At 36.8% G+C, this 23,511-nt stretch overlaps 1 protein-coding gene across 3 annotated transcripts in view; it reads right to left on the reverse strand.

Moving 5' to 3' along the window:
• Window positions 1-23,511, reverse strand: part of LOC138694384 (CDK5 regulatory subunit-associated protein 2-like) — a 382,662-nt gene that overhangs the window by 99,169 nt on the left and 259,982 nt on the right. For all 3 annotated transcript variants that reach the window (XM_069818071.1, XM_069818072.1, XM_069818070.1), the window contains exons 3-6: window positions 10,468-10,667; window positions 2,708-2,881; window positions 1,149-1,322; window positions 354-617 (exon numbers count right to left, since the gene is read on the reverse strand). In XM_069818071.1, the coding sequence (XP_069674172.1) occupies window positions 354-617; window positions 1,149-1,322; window positions 2,708-2,881; window positions 10,468-10,667 (812 nt within the window). The remainder of the gene's footprint in view (window positions 1-353; window positions 618-1,148; window positions 1,323-2,707; window positions 2,882-10,467; window positions 10,668-23,511) is intronic.

Raw genomic sequence — 23,511 nt, forward strand, 5'->3', positions numbered from 1 at the left:
ATACTCATTACTATTCTCAAGTGTGAATTCTAATGTAGCAGCTTTCTCTTGAAAATTTGCTTCAGATCATTTATGCATACACTATGTAAATAAAAAGGTACAGTAGGAGTAATAATATTAGTAAAGTTGATTGGTTGAATGTTGGGTTAGTTGGTGCCATTCTGCAATGCAGTGGCGCTGAACAATATTAGTAGATTGAGAGAAAGCTTCAGAGGTCAAAGGATACAAATAGTAAAACAATGGTAGAGTTATAGAAATACAAAAGGATAAAGAATTATAGCAGAAGAAAATGAGACTTAAAGGAGAAAAGAGAAGGGGAAGGGGAAACAATTTAATTCTGTATAACAAGGCACCTTAATTTGGATTTCTGGCTCCTTGGCACTGAGGGCTTCTTCCAGTGTCCTGATGCTTAAATGACAGCCTGCGAGATCCTGCCCTCTCTGTTCCAACTCCTGCACCAGATCTTCTAGTTTGCTGTCACGCTGTTTTAGTTCCAGTTCAAGGCCTTGACATCGGATACCAACACGTTCTGCTTCCTGCTGAGCATCCTGCAGATCTGCTTCCAACTGATTTGAACGAACTGTTTCCTCTTGCAATGAACACTCCAATTGCTGGACCTTCGTAAGAAAGATAATAAAGTAATAAGTGTAAATATGAATCTTGCAACTTGCCAAATTTTAAATATAACAAAAATAAGAAATATGGAGTCTTATAACGTGTGTGGGGGGGGGGGGGGGGAGATACTATACATTTCGTATTTTTCTTACCATAATACAAAACCTGAGTGACTGAACTGGAGAGTTTAAAATGAAAAAAGAAGTCAAAATTAAATTGAGAAAAATGTCTTGTTTCTTAATGTTCATGTTAAATGTAACTTCTGTAGCTGTTTATAATTTCAATTTATATGGAAAATAAAACAAACTTGTATTTTTTTCTACTAGTGGGTACTTGAGGGATTAAGAAAATAAGTGAGAGGAAATAGAAGGAGACTTGAAGAGATTCTTCCAAATGTGGAAAGTTTTCTAGAATCGGTGTGTAAGAATCTAAGGAGACTTTTAAATAAAACAACAGTGAATACAAATAAGTAGCTACAATTGTTTTGTACTTATAACAATAGTTTCGAAACTTCTCAGTCACAGTGATAATACCTGCGACTCCAACTCTTCTATCTGCTGCTGCAATTTCTCCACTTCTTCGTGAGTATGATGATTGGCACAAGTATTTGCTGCGCTAAGTCCAAAGACTTCATTTATCAAAGCAGAAGAGCCGTCCATTTTTAAGAATGTTGGATCTTTTAGCTTTGCTTCATAATCTTTCAAATCCTATAAAATTAATAACATTGTATTAATAACATCCTTGTCAACTTCATTAATGATACTTTAAGTCATACAATTCAATTCTTTCAATTCTATAATCACGTAATGGACCAAAGACCCCAAACCTGGAAGTTGGACTGCCGCCGTCAACATCACAAAATGATTTTATGCAGCAGCAGCAGCAGCAGGTTTTATTTTGTCTGGCAGAGTTAAGGCCATAAGGCCTTTTCTTCCACTCAACCAGAGTACATAAATACACAGCCACATTGACTTTTATATATAAGATTAAGATAGTACTTTCTGTCTACGGCAACCTTTAATGGTTGCAGGAAGATATTAAAATAAAATAAATAATCACAATCACTTTTGACTAGAAAATTGGTTTGGCAAATCATCTTGTTCCAATGATTTAAGACATTCTGACTTAATGTTAAAAACATCTAGAGCAGCAGTCGTCAGCACAGAGCACCCTGGGGCTAGCGTCTCTTACCCAAGGAGAACACAGTGCACCAAGAAAAGCTACGTTCATCAGTGTTCCTCAATTAAGTAGAGAGGTGTCAGGCTATAATGAAAGGTTAGGTTTCCCTGTGTACAGATCATTTCACTGGTTTTTCGCCCTCATATTCATCTCGAAATTCATTCATCCTCTGTGTAAACCTAGTTGTTACTACAGTGTTAAACATGCTCTTAAAATGATTGCAGCTTCTAAAATTTGACGCTTTAGATTTCAGTCTCCTTAGCTTATTGGTAAATCCGCTTCTGCATATAATGTTATTTTACATAAAAATACCTAATGAAAAGGATTTCAGTAAATAGTACTGAAACTTAATAAATGCACAAGTTTCGGACATTTCAATGAATAAGTCTTAAATATGACCTGTGATTACCAAATATTACTCTACCATAAGTTCAACGAAAGTCTGTAATATCAAATTAAATACCGATACACCTTTTTTTTTTTTTTTTTTTTCCAGATTTAATTGTTATAAACACAAATGTCTAAGACAAGACATTGTTACATAAATACAGTAAAAGAGGCAAGACCTGTCCTGTGACCTTATCATGTACCATGGCTCTATCATCAATGGGTATGGAGGGGGATAGGTTTTAGTCTGAGATAAACTTCTGTGTCTGTAGATTCGTATTAGGCCTATATTAACCATCACGAAAGAAACTCTCTTTCTAATAGATCATAGGTCTTCTTTCCCCTATCGCAAAGCTCACATGTCAGGTCTCGCCTCCTGACCTACCCGTACATGTTAAAACATACCAACAATTCTCAAAACATGTTAATGTGAACTAATACTGATACTGACAGAAAGATGGGAGGATGGCATAAACTGAAGAGAAAAGACATAGATTAACTTCATAGGATTACATTTATAACTTACGTGCTCCAATTCTCTTATACGCATTTCCATCCCTTCTTTTTCCATATCCCTTTCTTGACGAATTTTCTTGAGTTCTCCCTGATGTTGTTCTTCAATTAGGTCCAAGGCTTTAGCAGCTTGACAAAGTAGATCTTGTTTGTCTGATACTTCTTTTCTCAATGTCTCCGTTTCCACCTAAATTGCATACAAGTTCCTGTAACTTTTCATTCTTTTCTTTGGCTTTTTTTTTTTAATCTATACACTATCTTTGCATTAAATGATAGTCTACAGAGCTTAGACCCTGACCTTAATCTTCAAAGCATCCATACTTCATTTGTTTCTTTACAGTCTACAGTATGCATAAAGTTGAATTAATGCTATTGCTAAGATTTTCGTAGTACTTACTAAGGTATTTATGTATAAAACCCATAGTAAATTATTTCCTGTGTAGCAGAAAGTTGATCTGGAAGGCCATGTTTAGTTTATGCTAGAATTGATAGTATAAACTACTATTTGCATAAATACTTTTAAGTATAAACTAAGAAAATTCGTAGTCTGCCCTGTTTGAGACTTCATTAGCTTAGCATAAGCATTTGTACAGTTTAAAATGGCTGAATTTATGCAAATTCGCGCTATAAAATCCTGCAAAGAAAGACTAGAACAATCAGAACGTGCTTATAAGAAGTTAAAGGCTTATAGGTTTTACAAATAAAAAAATGTTATATGATCAATTTTTGTAATGGACTACTCAAATGTTGATTTTGAGATAACTTAACTGGAATTTTATTCTATGTGTTACTTGATTTACATTATTGCTATAAAAGTAATGTACCTATACATTTTAGCAAAATTATTCTTTGATGTAGCTATTTATAATATAATTTTGGTGAAACAACTCCGTGTTCCACAATTTAATGACTAACATTTTGGGCCTGTCTAATTTATGTCTGATTTTGACTTCACTATACTTTTCATTTTCTTCATAATTTGCTTTTCATCTATCCCCCCCCCCCCCCCCCGCTGCAAACTTCCACATCAACTTTCATAGTCTTCATGGCTTCTTTTTTATCACTTCTTACAGCAGGAGTTTGTGACTTGTTTAATAATGTATTATTTTAATAGATTAACAAATAGCAGCTGATCTCCTTCTGTCTCTTTCACACTTCCCACTTCATCGTAATTGTCCATTTTCTTGTTAAACTAACCAAATTTTAAGGACTAACTAATGAGTCTTCGCAGATAAACCCGAACTACTATCGATAATCGATATTATCGAATACTCTTGACAGTTTATACTATTGTCACGTAGTACATACTTCATAGCACAGTCTAGATCAGTGGTTCCCAACCGGTGTGCCCCGGCACCCTAGGGTGCCGCGTGATCGGCTAAGGGGTGCCGCGGATATTGAAATAAACCAAAAAAAATTACTGTCTACTTAAGCCTAAAGTCTTGTAAGGTCTTGAAATAAAATAAGTCAAATTAATTACTCTCATGCACTACAGATCGATTCTTTTTTATGATTCAATTATACTTGTATCTGACTCCGGCAGATGGCATTACAGCCAATCCCTGCCCAGAGTCCGTGGATATCCACGGACTCTGTCCCTGCCGAACATTCCCGATTCAGCATAGGGTACTAGTATAGACTACTCGCTTCCTCACGAACATTCCCGAGACTTCGACAGAACAATATATAAAATTGTACGAGTTCCGTCGCCGCTTTTAGTTGTTTTCTTCGCGTTGATTCACAGTGTTTTGCTATGGATAAGTTCATTGTTAAACGTAAACGCCAGGACAGTGAAAGTGAACAGTCGGCTCCTAAGACTACAGTTTCTCCCAGACCGTCAAATGCAACACATAAAGAAGACAAACGAAAGAAAAGATCATACCTGGACAGTTACTTAGCGTATGGACGAAAACCCTATCCCTGTGTGTTTAGTTTGTGGCGAAACACTCAGCAATGAGGCCTTGTACCTAGCAAACTGAAGTGGCATCTTACAACAAAGCATCCTAGTGTGTCACAGAAAAGTGTGGTGTATTTTTCTGACCATAGCTGACACTGCTCTTGAAGCCTCGTTTGAAGTAGCAGGGGGGGGGGGGACCTCATGCTCTTAGAGAGGAAATCATAGGCCCTGCATGTAAAGTTATAGTTTCAACAATTCTTGACGAAGGAGCAGCTGATCAAGTTTCGAAAATTCCTCTCTCCAAGAATACAATCAGCCGCAGGATATCTGAAGTGTCATGCAATATCAATGAACAAGTCTTGGAGAAAATAAAAACTGATAGAATATTTGCTTTGCAAGTAGATGAGAGTATCGATATTGGTGACAAACCGTAACTCCTTGGTTTTATCAGATATATTGATGGTGAAAATATTAGTGAGCAGTTTGTTCTGTAGACCGCTGGAGACTACAACCACAGGCCATGATATTTTCGTTTCTATTAATTCCTTTCTCGATGACCATGATCTTTCATGGAAAGACTGTTGTGATATATGTACGGATGGTATGCCATCTTATGTCTGGGAAATTTAAAAGTTTTACTGCCAGAGCTCTCAATGAAAATCCATAATTATAACTCACTGTTTTTTGCACAGAGAGGCATTAGTCATGAAAGCGTATAATGAAGATTTTGTTTCAAATAAAATGAAAGGTTTTAAAAGAAAACTTAGTTCTTGGAGATCTACAGTTCAGAGAGGAGATCTGTCGAACTTTCCAGCTCTTCTTAATCTGGCAGGAGATAAAGATATGGGTAAGCTGAAACACTGCATTTGTGATAACTTATCAAGATTGCAAGATGTATTTTCCATTTATTTCCACTGTGAATCTCGACTGAGTTGTCTCACCATTCGATTTCGTAGATAGTGCGGAGGAAATAGATTTCAGTGCTTTCGAACGAAGATGAATTTATTGATCTTTGCGCTGATTCCACACTCAAAGGTAAGTTCACCAAGAGTGAGGCGACGGTGGCTGCTTTTTGGCTTCGAATGAGAGAGGAGTATCCTAACCTAATGAAGAAAGCAATTCACACACTTTTGTCCTTTTCAACATCCTATCTATGCGAGCAAGCCTTCTCTGCTATGGTAACAATAAAACGCAGAGCAAGAAATAGACTGAATACCCTTGAGGTTGATTTGCATGTTTCATTGTCAAGTGTAAGGCCCGATATCACGTATCTGTGCTCTAAGCATCAATCACAAGCTTCACATTAATGATTAATCGAACAAAACTCTATTGATGTATTTTTACTCAGTGATTGTAGTAAAGTTCACCGTATTTTGTTATGATGTACGTTACTTATTATTTCATCTTTCAATAAATGAATATATTAAACTTCAGTTTTTTTTTTTTTAATTCAAGAAAGAGTGCCCCCAGTTTTTAATGTTATTCCCAAGGGTGCCGCGAACTTAAAAAGGTTGGGAAACACTGGTCTAGACTGTGCTTCACAGTAGGTTTATGCTCACACAACGAAGTATATACTTCTACTTTAAGTATCTTCTACAGTCAAAGTAAAAGGTACCGGTAATACAACAACTTTATGCATACACCTTCACAAACTATACTATTTACAGTGATTTCACATGTTTAATGGTTATTTTCTTCACTGTAGCATATCAGTTTCCTTATACAATCATACATAGAAAATAAGGAAATAAAATAATTTTAATACAAATTAATTTAAAAATAGTATAATAACTAATTAAATAAGCTAAATTCTTATTATACAGTATGACAGTGAATTTTTGGCATGGCATACAGGACATGCAGTGTGCATAAATGATAACAGAAGTGTGATCATGATTATGTTGAAACACTTTCAAAAGAAATACATAGAACTCTGGAAAGACCAAAGATTAGACAGAAGGATGAAATCGTGAAGGAATGTCTGGAGATGGGGGTTCACAACTAAGACGACCTGGCCATGTATAGAACAGACAGGATGTGCTTGTGAAATCAACATGGAGTCGCCATGCTCCATAATGCCTGACTGATATACAGAGAGATCAGTTGAGGTGTGGACAAGAGCAACGGGCATTTCACTGTGCACTGCTGACACACTTGAAGCAGGGAACAGACAGAGTCACAGTGATACAGCCATACAAGTTTCTGTAACTGTTTTAAGAAGTGTCTTACTTACCAAATTTATTGATGAAAGTGCTCAAATTGGCTGCTTTCATTGTCAAGACATTTTTGACACTTCTTCTTCTTCTTCTTCTTCTTCTTCTTCTTCTTCTTCTTCTTTCTATCACCTTTTAAGCTTGGTAGCCTGTTACGTCTCACCCCATCATTTCTTATTCCTAAAGGATGGTAGTTTAGTGCTTGGCGTGGTATCCTTGTTCTAGGCATCCTGAGTATATGAGATTTCCATTTCTATCTATAATTTTGAATTTTCTCTAAAATTGGGTCAATATTTGATTCTTTCAAAATACCCAAATTCTTCTTCTTGTCTAATCTTCTTAAAAACTTCATTTCATTGGGAATGATTCGGTGTTAATCACATTTACATATGATCCAAGCTTCACTTCCATACATGATAACAGGTCTTGCCAGTGTTATATAGGCTTTAATTCTTGTATGTTTTTGGATAAGAGAAGATTTGAAAATAATAATGACATTCATTGCATAGTTAAAGTAATTCAATTTTGTACAAATATCTTTTTCTTGTTCATAGGTCAAATGATAACCCAAATATTTAAAACAAGAGACCTGTTCTACAGGTTTATTATAAAGGCAAATTCTGCTGTGGAGATGATTTTTTCAGATGAATCCCATTACTTTAGTTTTATTAAATGAAATTTCCATCCCGTATTCCTCAGAAATGAGTTGTAATTGGAAAACAGAATGTTTGAGGCCATCTTCAGAATTTGCTAATAACATTACATCATCTGCAAACAGTAATATATCTAACTTTAAACTTCTATTGATGTTCAAATTACCATGTTTTGTTCTTTACCAGTTTCTAATCATATGATACATATATATAGTAAATAGTAACGGGGATAGGTTACAACCTTGTCGAACACCTTAATTAATTGATTTCCACTCAGTTTGTTTCCAGTACATGCCGAAATATAATTTTCGCAATATAAATTACAGGTTGCATTTATTAATTGATTTCAAACATTATCTTCTTTCAGAATTTCAAATAACATTTTTCTATTAACTTTATCAAAAGCCTTTTTAAAATCGATAAAAGCCAAATGTGTCTCTTTATTAAACTCATCAGCACATGATCTACCTTTCCGGATTTCATTTTGTTCTTCCATTAATTTGGTTTCATAAAACGTATATAATTTTTGTTTTAAAAGTTTTGTGTAAAGTTTATATCCTGAATTAAGAAGATACCTCTTTGTGAAAAATCCCATAACTCGCTGTAATCTTGGTTGATTAATGCTGTTAATTTTGTGACGGATATTATGTTTCAGTTCTTCCAGGGTGCGTGGGTTTGTCTTGTACACAGCATTTTTTAATGTACCCCAAAAATAAAAATCGCAGGGGGTTAGGTCGGAGAGACCAAGGGGGTCACAAATTCCTAATAATTCTGTCCTGCTGGAACATGTTCAATTTCTCGCATCAAAATATCGGCTGTATGAGCTGTAGCTCATTGACATGAGTCTTGTGGAAGACTGCAAAATTACACTCCCTGTAAGTTAATTCTCTAAAGAAGGGGGTCAGAATGATAAGAACGTATGTAAGGCAATCAACTGTATTCCTAAATATAATGGATCCTATAATTCTTTCTATGCTCATGGCACACCATACACCAATTTTTTCGTAATGTGATATCATGTTTCTTAGCACTCCAATAACAATTGTTATGTGAAGAGTGAAAAAAGACACATAACCATGGAGGTGGAACCATGCCTCGTCTGAGAAAAATATTAATTGTGGACCTATTAATCTGTTATGAATATTTTTCAGCATTCATTCACAAAATGCGCGCCTTCGTACAGGATTATCCAGTTGAAGAGCATTTTATACAGCTGCAAGTTTAACAATTTAGTAGCTTTTTGCACAAGGCCATAAATTTGTTGTGAAAGACGCATTAGTGATTTTCTAGAAGACTGTTCCAATCTGACCAATGTCATCTAATGTTTCTTCTGTGAGAACCCTATGCTGTTTGTTTTGTGTCTTAGGCTGAACACTACGCATTGCCTGAAATTTGTTATAAACATTATGGATTGTTATACAAGATGGAATTTTTACACCTGGGAATCATGTTTCAAACAGCCTTCGTACTTGGCTGGTAGACTGGCTTAACACGTATGAATCATAAATATACACACACTGTTCAGTAGTAAACATTTGATTGGCCATTATACAGTTTGTATTTATCCATACTTTCACTTTAAATGCACTAGAATAATATAATACAATATCGTATGTTCCATGTCACTTGCCACTTCGAGACTGATTCACTAACCTTGACATGAGCCAGGACAAACACGTGAATGCTTGCATCATCGCCTCTGCCAGCCCAACGTTCCCTGCCACAAGTGTGTCAGCAGCACACAGTGAAACCCCTTCGCTCCTGTCCACACCTCATCTGATCACTCTGTATAAAATTATTAGAGCCATTTGCTTGATATTTGTATGTTGTACGCAAATTATTCTTCAGTAATATAGGATGTACAAAAGTGTGTATGCATGCTCACTTGTGTACACATCCCCTCCTCCCAATTTTATGATATTTTATTGTAAATATCATATATCTTTACCGATTCCAATATTTAGTACAAATAAATATCATTATCTTTGGACACTTGCCTTTTTTGAAACACAAGTAGAGATAATATTAAAACTGAAATTTATTAACAAGAATGTCGTAGACAGAGATATTGGCTTAAAGTTGCATTATTTATTTTAGTAAAGGGTTAGCATAATTAAAAAAAATTATGGTTTATTTAACTACGCAACTGCCGAGGTTATACCAGGTCGCCAATATGCCAGAATTTTGTCCTGCAGGAGTTCTTTGTAAATCTAATGACATGAGCCTGTCATATTTAAGCACACTTAAATGCCAACGACCTGGGCTGGTATCGAACCCGCAAACTCGAACATAATGCTATACCAACTACACTACCCAGCATTAGCATGATGAAATAGCTTATTCCTGTACAAGTAGTGTGTATATTTTTAATATGAGCTATCAGGAAGGGTATAGGAAGTTCAATGTAGCACTGAACATTGTTGGTGAGGTAGTGTACACCAGTGATTGTTCGACAAACAGCTCTTTGAATTCCTTCCAAGCTCCTGAGGTGACAGTGATCAGTTTGACCCCAGGAATTTTGCTTCCCATGAAGTTAGCTTTTGAAAAGTAGCTAGAGAGCCATATGCCTCTCAAATGCCATGCCTCTTACGTTTTGGATGTTATGCCTGTAGGATAAACGTTTGTCTAGAAGTACTCAAAAATATTTAACTGACGTGGTGCAAGGTATTATTTGGTTTTGAATACTCAGTTGCATAAGCAATGGACGAACTAGGTATAAAGTTGTCCTAAACGGTTTCTGTCCATAACAATCAACAAATTTCACTGGATGTACCAGAATTTCAACTCGGTACTCTAGTGTGGAAAGCCTATAACCTAGTCATGATAGAACACACTCTGGATCTAAAATGGCAATGTGAAATAACATTACTCTGACTGTACTTTCTAAATTCTCTTATTTAAATTTATCAATTTATATCTATCTCGTGTTTAACAATCTCACAAACTGATATGCATGTTTTTCACTCAGTTCGTCTTTACTGTTTTAAAGAAGAAGCTCTATTTAACTTACCTTCAATTCAATATTTTTCTTAACAGGATCTTCTTTGTCATCTACACCATTCATATGCCCCATTCTTTCCTCCAGAAAATATATTCGGAGTTTGAGATTGAAATTCTCCTTTTTCAGCTGGGATAGTTGTTCCTCATATTCCTTCATAGTGCGACCTCGAATAGGGGAAGTCTTCCCTGGAGATCGGAGACCCAGCGTAACTACAAATAAAATAGAAAGGATGCATTAAACAAGACCAGTATTAGACTGAAATATAACTTAAGAGTATACCGGTAATGGAAAACATACTGTAATGTAATGTAACTGCTCTGGTAAGTTGACCCTGAAATTATAGAAATATATTAGTATCATACATGGGTTGTTCCATGTCAAATCATCACATCTCCCAAACCAACTATCTCTGATTTACGTAAAATTTGATAGGATGTTACAGCACATCAAGTGACACACACATGCAAAATTTTATCTCTCAGTAATGCATTAATTAATACAGTAGGGTTGCCAACATGTTAAAACATGCTGAATTTTTTACTGCACGCTCCACAAAAGAAATTCATAACATTGCATCTAATTATTGAGGTATAACCTTCATGTCCTGGCTGATATATACATCTATTATCATCTCACTTGACGATACGTGTCAGAGGAAGAACAATAGTTTATATGTATCTGAAGCCTGACTAGTGTAATATGTTACTAGCTGGCGATGTATACAATGGAGGGGGAAAGGAACTGGCCACCCTACCCTATCTCCTGGCCTAGCTGGCTCATAAGTGGTGTCTTCTTGGTACCACTCGTGAGATTCAGACCTCTCATTAAACAACAACCTTCATGTTGGCCTTATTTTGAAGCTAAAGAAACAAAGTTTTCATTAAAAATAGCTGTATTTTACAATACGATATACTGAATTATTTATTTCCAAAGTCACAAGATGTGCTTTCGACCTTGAATATCTTAAAAAAAAAATATATATATATATATATATATATATATCTTTAATATTGTTGGGGTCCACACCTATGGAGTAACGGTTAGCGCATCTGGCTGTGAAAGCAGGTGGCCTGGGTTCGATTTTTTTTCCGGGGTTTTCCCTCAACTCAATATGAGCAAATCCTGGGTAACTTTCGGTGCTGGACTCCGGATTCATTTCACTTTCATCTCATTAAGATGCTAAATAACCTAAGATGTTCATAAAGTGTCGTAAAATAACCTACTAAAAGGAAAGAACAAATAAAATACTGTTGGGAGAGGGAAATATGTTAAACAGTTAAATGCATTCTTCCTTTGTCACAAATTTCATTTTGGGATAACATTAGTAACAAGAGTGTAAAAAATCGTGAAAATAGCATACCTCACATTCAATGAAATAATCTGGAATTTATTTATGAAAATTATAAGATATAACATTGAAATTTAATCTTGCATACAACACTCAGGAAAAATTACAGTCAAAACAAGGTAGTGCCACTCCCTCTACAGTGTCTCTTCTGAACTTTGAGTGTCCACTGCAGTTAATGTGTAGTAGGGTAAAGACCCCCATTGATTGACACTGACCCAGTGATTGACATATGTATATAAAATCCTACTTTCTAACCCTGTTACTATGAATTTGAGACAGGTCACACTATCTAGTGTTAGGTTTGTGGTATTACTTCATATAGGCTAGGTATGTGGAATAACTTTAATGAGAATTTTTTCACTTGGTATATTCATTATCTCTGGCTGATGATACACATATAATGGTGATGGACTATTGGGATGTAAGAAACTCATCAAAACCTTCTGTGAGTTTACATTCACATTCATGACACAACCCAACCTTCAGGGATCATTATATACACAAGTCACAAAACTTTTTTATTTCCTCCTATTTCGTGTAAGGTATTTGTTTGCTGCACTTCGCAAGTTGTGTCTACAGAAAACCTCTTTATCATTAATTCATTGCTCGTTCCTGGAATGTGAAATGCTTGAGCTCCAGGTACTGGCCTAGCTTTTCCATGTTGTCTGTGTAGCATCTTCTCATTCTCCATTATTTTTTGCTGACACACATAAAGTTCATGTTCTTGATATTGTTTGTTGCCCCATTGAACAAATGTCTTGCAGTTTCATATTTTGATCAGCATAGAAACATTATAAACCTGCCCAAACTGTTAACCTGTTTACAGTTCCATTAAGTCCGTCACATAAATTCTTGTCATGAGATGTCACAAAGAAGTCCCACTCAGCTGGAATCCAAAAATCAACTTTGTGGTGTACCAGGTTTGAAAAGTCTTTTTCTGTAAAAGTTTGTGACGACATATAGTATGCAAGAAGACCTTTGCATAGTATGAAGAACTTGGTTTATTCCCACAAAACTTGAAAATAAGAACTGCGCAAAATGTAAGCTACATTCTGTGACTCGATAATTAAAAACACAGCATCACAACTTCTTCAAGCAAGTATGTAAGAATAGTGTGTAAAGTCATTAATATTCGGTTATTACGTCCATGAAAATAATTTATTACGTCGCGTAGAAAAGCGTGTAAAAATTAGTTCTTATACGCTACATGAATTGCTTAATATATCTTTGGTCGGCGAGAAAAGACACATAAAAAATAATAATTTTTCAGCAGAGATTTTCTTTTTAATTTATTCTTAACTGAATATAAGTATAATAATGAAATTCATGTATGTTGGTTAAAGTAAGACCCTTTCCAGTTTAAAATACAATACATTTCATTACTTCAAAAATTAGAAAAAATACTGGACTTATATAATTAGGTACAACAGAAAAATCGACTTTTTTTTACTTATGTGCCTCTTCCCGCAGACTAAAGATACATTACAGGATGTCTCACCTAACTCTGCGACCTCAAATATTTTCGAAATGAAACAAGATGTGACAAATCTACTTGCACAAGCATGTAGCCAATGTCAGGAGCTCACACAATGACAGGGTATGTACAATCCAAAAATTTAAAACAATATCAATTTCAACTGCGCCTGTGCAAGGTGATTTTTCACATCTTGTTTCATTTCGAAAATATTTGGGGTCACGGAGTTAGGTGAGACACCCTGTATATAATGTAAATTATGTGGCCAACCCTGACAACACCACAGGAGCTGTAGCAAGATTAAGAAGAGCAGACACAGAGATAGAGACAGACATTCAGACAAGATTGAAGTTATGAAGTATGTTTGATGCAAGAAAGGTTTAACTTACTATACTGTACACTCATATAATCAATCATTTTATTTCTGTTCCCAAAGCCACCCCAAAATTGCATTTATACCTAAGGGAGAATGCATTTAATTGGTTAACATACCCCTTCCCCTCCCCCCCCCCCAACAATTAAAGGTAATCTTTTTATAAATTCAACGTTAAAGTTGCATCTTGTTATATTGGAATTAAAAATTCAACATTTTACAATATAAACTAATTCTAATGAAAACTATGTTCCTTAGCTTCAAAATAAGCCTGACATGAAGGTTCTACCGCAGTTACAAGCGGAGTTATGAATTTCTTTTGTAACACATGTAAGCAAAGATTTTGCATTTTTAATATGTTAGCAACTCTACTGTATGAATTTCGTGCATCACTGAGAGCCAAAATGTTGCCAGTCCACTTTTTTTTTGGTGGGGGGGGGGGGCATGGAATGACCCTTTCACATTTCATATGCTGGTAATACAGTGCGTTCACCCTTGCATTGTTATACAAACGACATTATTATGCTGACCAGGTGCATGAGGTCCCGGGTTCGATTCCCCTTTAGAGCACAGGAAGTTTTCCTTAAAAGGGATTATTCCTGTATTCCAGTCCAAAGTCTGGAATTTAGGTTAAGTTTAGATTTAAGACCTCTTCTGGCACCACATTATCAAATCATCGGGGCAATGTAATTCCACCGTCCAGGCGTCCCATCCTCAGAAGTGGATTACAACAAAGCCACTGACAGGAGAGAAGATCAGAAATGTCGAGAAGACAACCTGGAGACAGTGAATTAAAAAAAAAACATTACTATGCTAACGATTGTATAACAATTTCATAACGGTTGTTACATAGTAAAATAAGCTTATTATATTAATTGCTATGGGCTTTATTGGAAGCCTATGGGAGGGGGGAGGTAAGTTTACAAAAACAAATTGAGAAACAATACACTAAATTATGTATTAAAAGAAATGACACTAGGTATGTAGGCCTACTGAAGGCACAGAATGTTCAGTTGATAAAAGTAAGCAAACTATGTCTAATTAATGTAAAACACAATTTCTGTCTGTAACTTCGATTTACTTTACGACTTTTACCATAGGAACACAAGATTTTGAGATATTCAAGGTTAAAGTTGAATACACACAATTGATTCTGTGTTGTAGTCAAGAATAATATTGCATTCTGTGGGCTTTTTACTGAACTATGGAGTTAATCACTTTGACCATTGAAAATATGGTCAATTTAATACATTGTCAACTTAGAAACTCTGAAATAACCAAAAGTGGAGTTAATCATGTTGACTTCTGAACGCCTCATGAAAACAATGAGTTCCAGTAATAAACATGGGGAACTTCTGTAGGGAGGTAGAGAGGGATAAATTCTTTCAGTATGTATGAACACATTTGCAAAATCGTATCTTTCCTGATCAGCGATCACAAATAGAAGATAAAACCGTAAGCAGAAACAAGTCTGGTAACAATGAATGAATGAATCTGTTATCTCGTGAAACCAAATGCATTGGTGCGCACCAGCTTACAGTAATAACCTTATGGTAGGGGTAAGACAGCTAGCTAGCTGCAAGTGAAAGCTAACGAGAGAGGGAAGCTTCCCAGTCCTCATTTTTTCTTCTCACGAGCAGCTAGATTTCACTAGATAACTAATGGCCTATACACTATTTGTTGTTTAGTCAACTGTCCGAATACAGGTCTGAACTCACATGTGATAACAAGAAGGCACCACTTATGAAGCAACTAGACCAGGAGATAATGGGGTAGGGTGGCCAGTTCCTTTCCCCCTTCATTGCATACATCGCCCACTAGCTACTATTCCAATATATACAATATAATAATAATAATAATAATAATAATCATCATCATCATCGTCGTCATAATCCGTGACGGTACAGTTCTTTAAGGCCCAGACAGACCAGCCGACTGCTGACTTCACGTTCACATGCTGAAGCAGAGGTGGACGATCATCTAATTAGACTGGAGGTATCGTGGTTAGCACGATGATCCCCCAGCCATGATAGTTGGCTTTTGCAACCGGATTTCGCTACCTTTAGAAGCTCTCCAAGTGCATCACGATGCTGTGTGGAGACCAGTCCCAAACACTGGCCGAAATTTCTTCCCCATGACTCGAAATAAAGCGCATACGGTAACGCGAGTCCTAGGCAGGGTGCCTTAGGCCACGGCGCGGGACTAATATAAATATACCTATGTATATTGTTCTATATCTATATGCTTCTACTCGTGCTTTGCCTTGTTTTCCTAAACATTTTTTTATCTAGAAACGTGTATAAAATTAGCCCATTTCTCGTAAATGTATATTATCGGTACAATTTTTAGGTTACCTAAAATCTCTTGTTTTAATTAGCTCTGATTATATCTGGGTTAAGTTCGCTCAGATACAACGCCTATGGTCATGAAATGAGAGGGCGAGAGTTAGATCCTTGCTGAAGACGAGAGGTTTTTTTTTTTTATCTTATCGTGACTTCACCAATGGTCTTCTATGAAATGCGTTCTAACGTTGAAGTTTATCTCCTTACTATTGAGAATGGGCGTGTATCAGTCTTGTGTTTGTGCTATACAGTGCGAGTCCTGCTACGAGTACTTCTGAATATTCAATGTGGGGATGGAACGGGCCAAGAGATAATCCTTAAAATCAGAATAATATCGATGACAATAAATTACGCTTAAAAATATAATTACAGAATAAAGATTAAAATGGCATAAGCGTAAACTGAGAAACTAGCCACACTATTTCATTTTACACAAAAAAAGAGGAAAATGGAATGTTACCAGACCAACAAACTCTGGACATCAGTTCTACTAAACTTTGGGGCCGAACATGCAATTGATTCAAACGATTTAGTGTGATGGTGGTGGTGGTGGTGACGACGACGGAAGACATTGTTTAAATTCAGACATCAGTATCAATTTTACATCGTTAACATTCACATTTCTCCACTGATATTTATAATCATGAAGTAATACAGTACTAATGGTTGATATTGTAGAATATCTAATTTTATGAACAATACATGTGCATGCTGTATGTTTTATTATCTAAATTAAAAACACACTCTACAGTGATCCTAAATGATCTGAAACACTTACTGGCCCTGTCTCTGTCCATGATTGAGGTTGTAATCTTCTATTCTTCGAGTTCTTTACTAACGACAATCGCAGCGCATCGCTGACAATACGAAGAGCACAATGACGAAAGTCTGTCTTTAACTTATTCCACGACACACCCAAATACGCCCGACAGTTATGATTTGAAGACAGCTGAACCAGAAAATGAGATGTTGTTGATTATCCTACAAACGAAAATGGGCCGATGTGAACTACAACTTCAATTTAAAAATAAATAATCGTAGAGATAATCAAACAAGGACACCACTGTCCTTGTAGCTGCCGTATCATGATTGAGCAGCGTTTTCATCACTCCAACGAATTTCTGTGAACTCCACTTTTAGGCTAATCGGCCATGTTGTATTAGTTTAAACAAACGCCGTGCACGGAAAGTAACAGACAACAATGTAGTATCCGGTATGATTTATTGACAGTATTCGTTTTATCGCACTGTGCGATTACAGAAATCGTTATTATATTTTATTTCTGATATTTTATAACACTAAATTGGCATTTTAGAAATTTAACTCTCAGTAGTATTTAAGGTAAGAAACAACGACATACCAGGACATACTATAATTAGAGTTGCCACCATTTGAAGTCTAAATATTTGGACATCTATGGATACATATTTTGTGTGGAGGTGGGGAGGGTACTTAATACTCCAACATGAATAATAGTTTTATCTTTCATTTTTCTGCTGCTGCAATCATTTGGAGGCATATATATCACTAGTGCCTTCAAAATATGTTTTTCACTGATGACAAACATATGAAATGCCATATAAGTCACCCTATAGTTCAATATCATTCAGAGCCATCATTACATTACAAGAAATTCATATATAAGCCGTTTTAACACGAAGTCCATTCAACTCATCTGTCCATACTGGCCATAGGTTTTTCATTATTAGAAACACGCGTTCAACCGCAGAATTGCTCAGAGGAATACAAAGATGAAATTCCACTATTTTTGCTCACGGAAATAGAAAGAGTAAATTTGACTATCTTAACCTTCGTTAGGTGCATGGCGTAGGCCTACAGGTGTATCTAAGACATTTTCGTTATGTGATATCTTTTTTCTAAATATTCCTGCGCATGTGCCGCTTCAGGTACCTTCCCACATAACTGTCTAGAACAGATCTGTGCTACTTCAGATTTTAAATTGTTATTGTTATGTGTAAAAATAGGGTTTGTTGTATAATGAGCATCAACAGACCACACAGCCTTCTAAGTTACAATGATAGGTGCGTGGGGTACAGGTGTATCCCAGTGATTTTAGTTCTGTAACTCCCTAAAGACTTGGCTTTTCTGAACCGACGCATGCGACGTGCGAGACAAATCCGGACTACACGAGAGATAGTGAGTGGTTTCTATAACTGCGAGATACGAGATCTGCGCACCTCGCAGCTATAGAAATCACTCACTATCTATTGCAGTGATGTCAAAGCAAGCGCATTTTTCTGACCTTGACGTCGTACCCCGTACGCGGACATGAAGCGCTAGGTATGGAAGGACGAATAAGCACCCCGTTGGATTAAGAAAACAGTGGTGCACAAATTTCAAAGGGAACATGAAATTTTATGTTGTTATTTTTATATGGCTTCTTTCTGTTTGATATTATCTATATTGTCTGTAAAACACAAGTACTAATACCAATTTCTTAATATTGCAGTTGTGTTTTAAACGTTAATAATATAATAAAGAGTTAAGAAGGAACATTCACATGAATTCCATAGCAGTACAACTATACTGTACTAAGTGGATGAAACACATCATTCATAGAGAAAGTGATATCCCAAAGAAAGAGATTGAGTATGACATGATAAGTTGGAATTTATATTCATGGTAGCTTTAACCTTATAAAAGTAATCAATAAACTAATGAAAACAATATTACAGTACAAAGCAAAGTTACCTAGGTACTGTATATTGTGAATTTTATTAGTAACAACAATGTAATTTATTCGCCACAATAATTCCTTTCTACAATCCACCTTAAACGCTCTCGTCAACAATTGTATCTTCACTCAACACAGTATTCGTTATAGCACTCCACCGACGACAATGACAACTTACTTGGACTATTACGCACAACAATGAACTGTTAATCTTAACTAATATTTACACAGTACTATTTACAAATCAGAACTACCAGTTCTCAGTTCACAGTTCTTCTATCTCAGTCACTCGAGTTCACAGTATCTCGAACCACAGACCTTCAGAGACAGTTCACTGTACTCGAACTCGGGTCCCTCCAACTGCGGTCCACTGCACTCGAACTCAGGTCCCTCCAACTGCGGTCCACTGCACTCGAACTCAGGCCTTCGGATGCTGACGCAGATGCGGACGCACACTCGAGTCGAACTCCGGCACACAAGTCTGGCTTGCTTGCTCTGGCGTACTCACTGACTGAATAACTGAAAACTCTGCTCGAGTTCGCTGGCGCTTCTTCTTTTATAGCAAAATCATAGTTGCGAGAAATTTCTACAGGTGTGTAGAGAATTATCTCGATATCTCCACTTCGACGGACTTCTGGAATAGTCGGGAAGGTCGTTCCACATTCACTGCGTTGAGTAGCAGCTGCGCGCGCAGCCTCCCCTCGCGTGTAGGCCCCTTTCCCCTTTCCCCGTGAAGCCCGCGCGATATGCTCTCTCGCGGGACGCTGGTCGTGAGTTCGAATCTCACGTCGCTGTCACAATATGTTTTTAAGTGTAACTAGTATTACATAACAAAACTCTTATAGCATTATGCTTTTAAGGTGATATTGGTGAGCAATTTCCTGTCATTAGAATATTAAATTATTTTCTCGAAATCTGCTGAAGCTATAGAGCTAACATTTTTACAACACATGGACACAAATCTTTTGCATATGATGTAACAGCAGTTGCTTTGTTAATTCATTTCCTTACAAACATTTTCCATGAGAATATTTTCAAAATTTGTAATACACTATCTTCAGTAATACGTATTTATGATATATAAGATTTACGAAAACATTGTTTCATTACCTTCATTACCTATAAGGCTACTAAATAAATAGATCTATATCTCAAAATTTCACCTTTCTACAAAAGAAAGTTGAGAAAATATTCCTTTTGAATAAAAAAAAAAAACTTGTGAAAAATGAGCATTAAAATTAAAGCACACATTCTTATAATTTACTTATACTTCTCAAACAAATCTAAAAATTAACATGGATACCCTACAGTTTTAATAAGTTCTCTTCTCTTTATATATTGTATGAGTGCTGGCCATCCCTGAATATAGCTCGACCAAGCGGCATATACTACTCTTTCGTCTGTCTCTTTCTTTTTCGCACGTCACATGCGTCGGTTCAGAAAAACCAGGGCTTTAATATTTCTGCACTTGCATCGCTTCAGGTATCTTCCCTCTAAACCAGGCCTGCACAAGGTTTGCGCTCTCCTAGCCGGCTCACAGCTCATGAGCGGAATACAGATATTAGCTGCGCTCTGTATAGGGTGGACTGGAAGAAGTGATCTCGTACAAAATATACACAAACGAAAGTACTATTACGAGGTTCATGAAATGAATTCGCGTTCAGTATTTGCAAAACTATCTTGGACTTATTAATTAATACAGAAATATTTATTTTACAGAAATAATAGAACTTTTATAACTACTTAAATGTACAATATCATTGTTATATTTTTATTTATCAGTACATGAAAACGAGGTTTTATGCTGTTGGCAGCTGAAAAGAACAGTAGCCTACTGATCGTAATGAAACATCAGTTACAGATATTCGATGCCTGCCTTTATTAATGTTGATTATAGAAAACAGTTCCTCACAAATATAAATGTTGAGCCAAACATAGCAATCATTTTCACAGCCAGCCTGTGTAGTTGTGAATATTATTGCTAATGTTTAGTCTTGTAAAACTCAACCAGGCTAGTAGTATTATTCAAACGATTTTTAGCCCTTAGGTCACATTGAAGATCAAAAAGTCCGAGCTGTTAAATGTTATGTTTTATTTAACGACGCTCGCAACTGCCGTGGTTATATGAGCACACTTAAATGCAATCGACCTGGCCCGGAATTGAACCCGCAACCTCGGGCATAGAAGGGCAGCGCTATACCGACTGCGCCAACCAGGCCCACTCTGTTTCAACTGGTGTTGAAGGAGTTTATTATGATAACTTTAAACTTCTTTCCAATTAAGACAAGATTTTTAGTAGGTTATTTTACGACGCTTTATCAACAGCGTATGTTATTTAGCGTCTGAATGAGAAGAAGGTGATAATGCCGGTGAAATGAGTCCGGAGTCCAACACCGAAAGTTACTCAGCGTTTGCTCATACTGGGTTGAGGGAAATCCCCGGAAAAACCTCAACCAGGTAACTTGCCCCGATCAGGAATCGAACCCGGGCTACCTGGTTTCGCTGCTAGACGCGCTGACCGTTACTCCACAGGTGTGGACCTTAAGACAAGATCTGGGAACCTAGAATGAAATCCATTTTGAATTTCAATTAATATTTGCACATAATCGTTTAACATGGCTTCATCACGAGCAGTTTCTATCGTTCGAAAGTAAGTCATATTACCTTCCCGAAACTGACTTACGAAAAGTGTAAGTTTACGACTGAAATCCCGTAATTTATTCAACATATCAACACTGAGCTGGCCTTTTCCCTGAAGAGATATATTTAAATTGTTGAAGATTAATATCTTTAGTATCTTTGGGTGTTATTCATAGACATTTCGCAGCACGCGCTACGAGCGTACTAAGCTAGCCCCGGCTATCCACTGGTTACTTGTACAGAATTCAAATCATATACTATCGCTAACACTGGTTTATGAATATGAAAAACGCTAATCATCCACCGGAAGCCCGCGCTAAAAATGTCTATGAATACGGCACCATATCTCTGGACTCGTAATGACGCATTATGTTATGTTTCTTTCTACCTTTCAAAATATTGTGGCAGATAAAGCATTGAGTATTTACTCCAGCAGCTATGAAAAAATAAGCATTTTCCCATGCAACATTGAAAGAATTTGCCTGATCACTACTTTTCCGTCTTTTAGATTCCTCCATACTGTACTGTAGCAGTAGGTAAGCAACGTGAAACAAGTTACTGAGAATACACACTGCACTCTACTAGATAGCTGAGTGGTCGTTTCCCTCTCCTCTACCCATAGCAGGTCTATGTCATTCTGACGTATCTTCCTCTCCGATTCGGCGAGCGGTAAACACAGCTCTCCCGCTCCGAAAGAGCATGCGCGTGAGCGCTGTTTGTGCAGGTATGGTCTAAACTGTCTATAAGGAATTTGTTAAGGCTCATTCACAATGAAAATTAAACATAACGTAAGCGTTAACTTAAGAATATAAACGTTACGGTAAAATCAAGAAGTCATACCATCATTCACGATGGGAACATAAACATAACAGCAAACAAACATACTTGGTAACCATGGAAACATAACAACGACGCCATTTCCTCATATTCTGTCGTATACTTCAGCGCTCCACGATTGTGTTCTGTTTGCAAATCACGTAAGCATAAGCATGAAAGTTTGGAGTTTGCAAACTTTCATGTTAACGACTTACGGTAATGTTTATGTTAATGCTTATGTGAATCATTTTGAATGATCCCATTTGGTAGCCTGGGCGCAAACTTCTGTGTTTATGTTACGGTTAAGTTTAATTTTCATTGTGAATGGACCTTTATACTTTCAGATTTGAAATCGTCATTGTCGTGTGTAAAATTGAGGAACACATAATCTTCTAAGTCTTAACTTCAGCTAAGTTTGGAGGTATGTTTTTTCACTACCACTACAACTGCTGCCGCCACTACCACCACCACCACCACCAGCACCACGACTACTTCTACTGCTATTACTACTACTACTATTACTACTACTACTACCACCACCAAGGTATATGGATAGTTACCACTACCACAACTACTACAGTATGATTATTTATTCCTGTCAGTCGCCGGCAATGTGCGCCTGGGTCAGGCGAGTCCATTTAATTACGCCAAGGGGTGTTTGGGTTAGTCAGTCGCTTGCCTTCAGAACGACCAGATGTCACGCGTGCGGTATAGCGGTATGTTTCTAGTATAGTTAAGCTGTACTGCATTTCTTTACTGACCGCTCACCCTTATCTCTACTCCGGAGCTCTCCCCACTATTCTTATTACTTCCCCTCTTTCACGTCGTCGAGCGGTCTGTACTACTGCTACTACTACTGCTACTACCACTACTACTACTACTACTACTACTACTACTACCACCACCACGACTACAACTGTTTCTACTACTACTACTACTATTATTACGACCACCACCGCGACTACAACTGCTGCTACTACTATTACTACTACTACCACCACCACCACCGCGACAACTGCTACTACTACTACTACTACTACCACCACCGCGACTACTACTACTACTACTACTACTACCACCGCGAATACAACTACTACCACCACCACCGCGACTACAACTACTACTACCACCACCGCGATGACTACTACTACCACCACCGCGACGACTACTACTACCACCACCACCACTACTAAAATAATTGTAAATCCAACAGAAAAAGAACATGAAGAAGATGATGATGATGATGATGATGATGATGATGACGACGACGACGACAACGACGACGTCTATAGAGTTTTATATAATATTTCAGTGTAAATTTCACTCTGACTTTACTTACATACTAGGATTAAACATTAATATTAT

Source organism: Periplaneta americana, chromosome 2, assembly GCF_040183065.1.
Source record: "Periplaneta americana isolate PAMFEO1 chromosome 2, P.americana_PAMFEO1_priV1, whole genome shotgun sequence".
Classification (NCBI taxonomy): Eukaryota; Metazoa; Arthropoda; class Insecta; order Blattodea; family Blattidae; genus Periplaneta; species Periplaneta americana.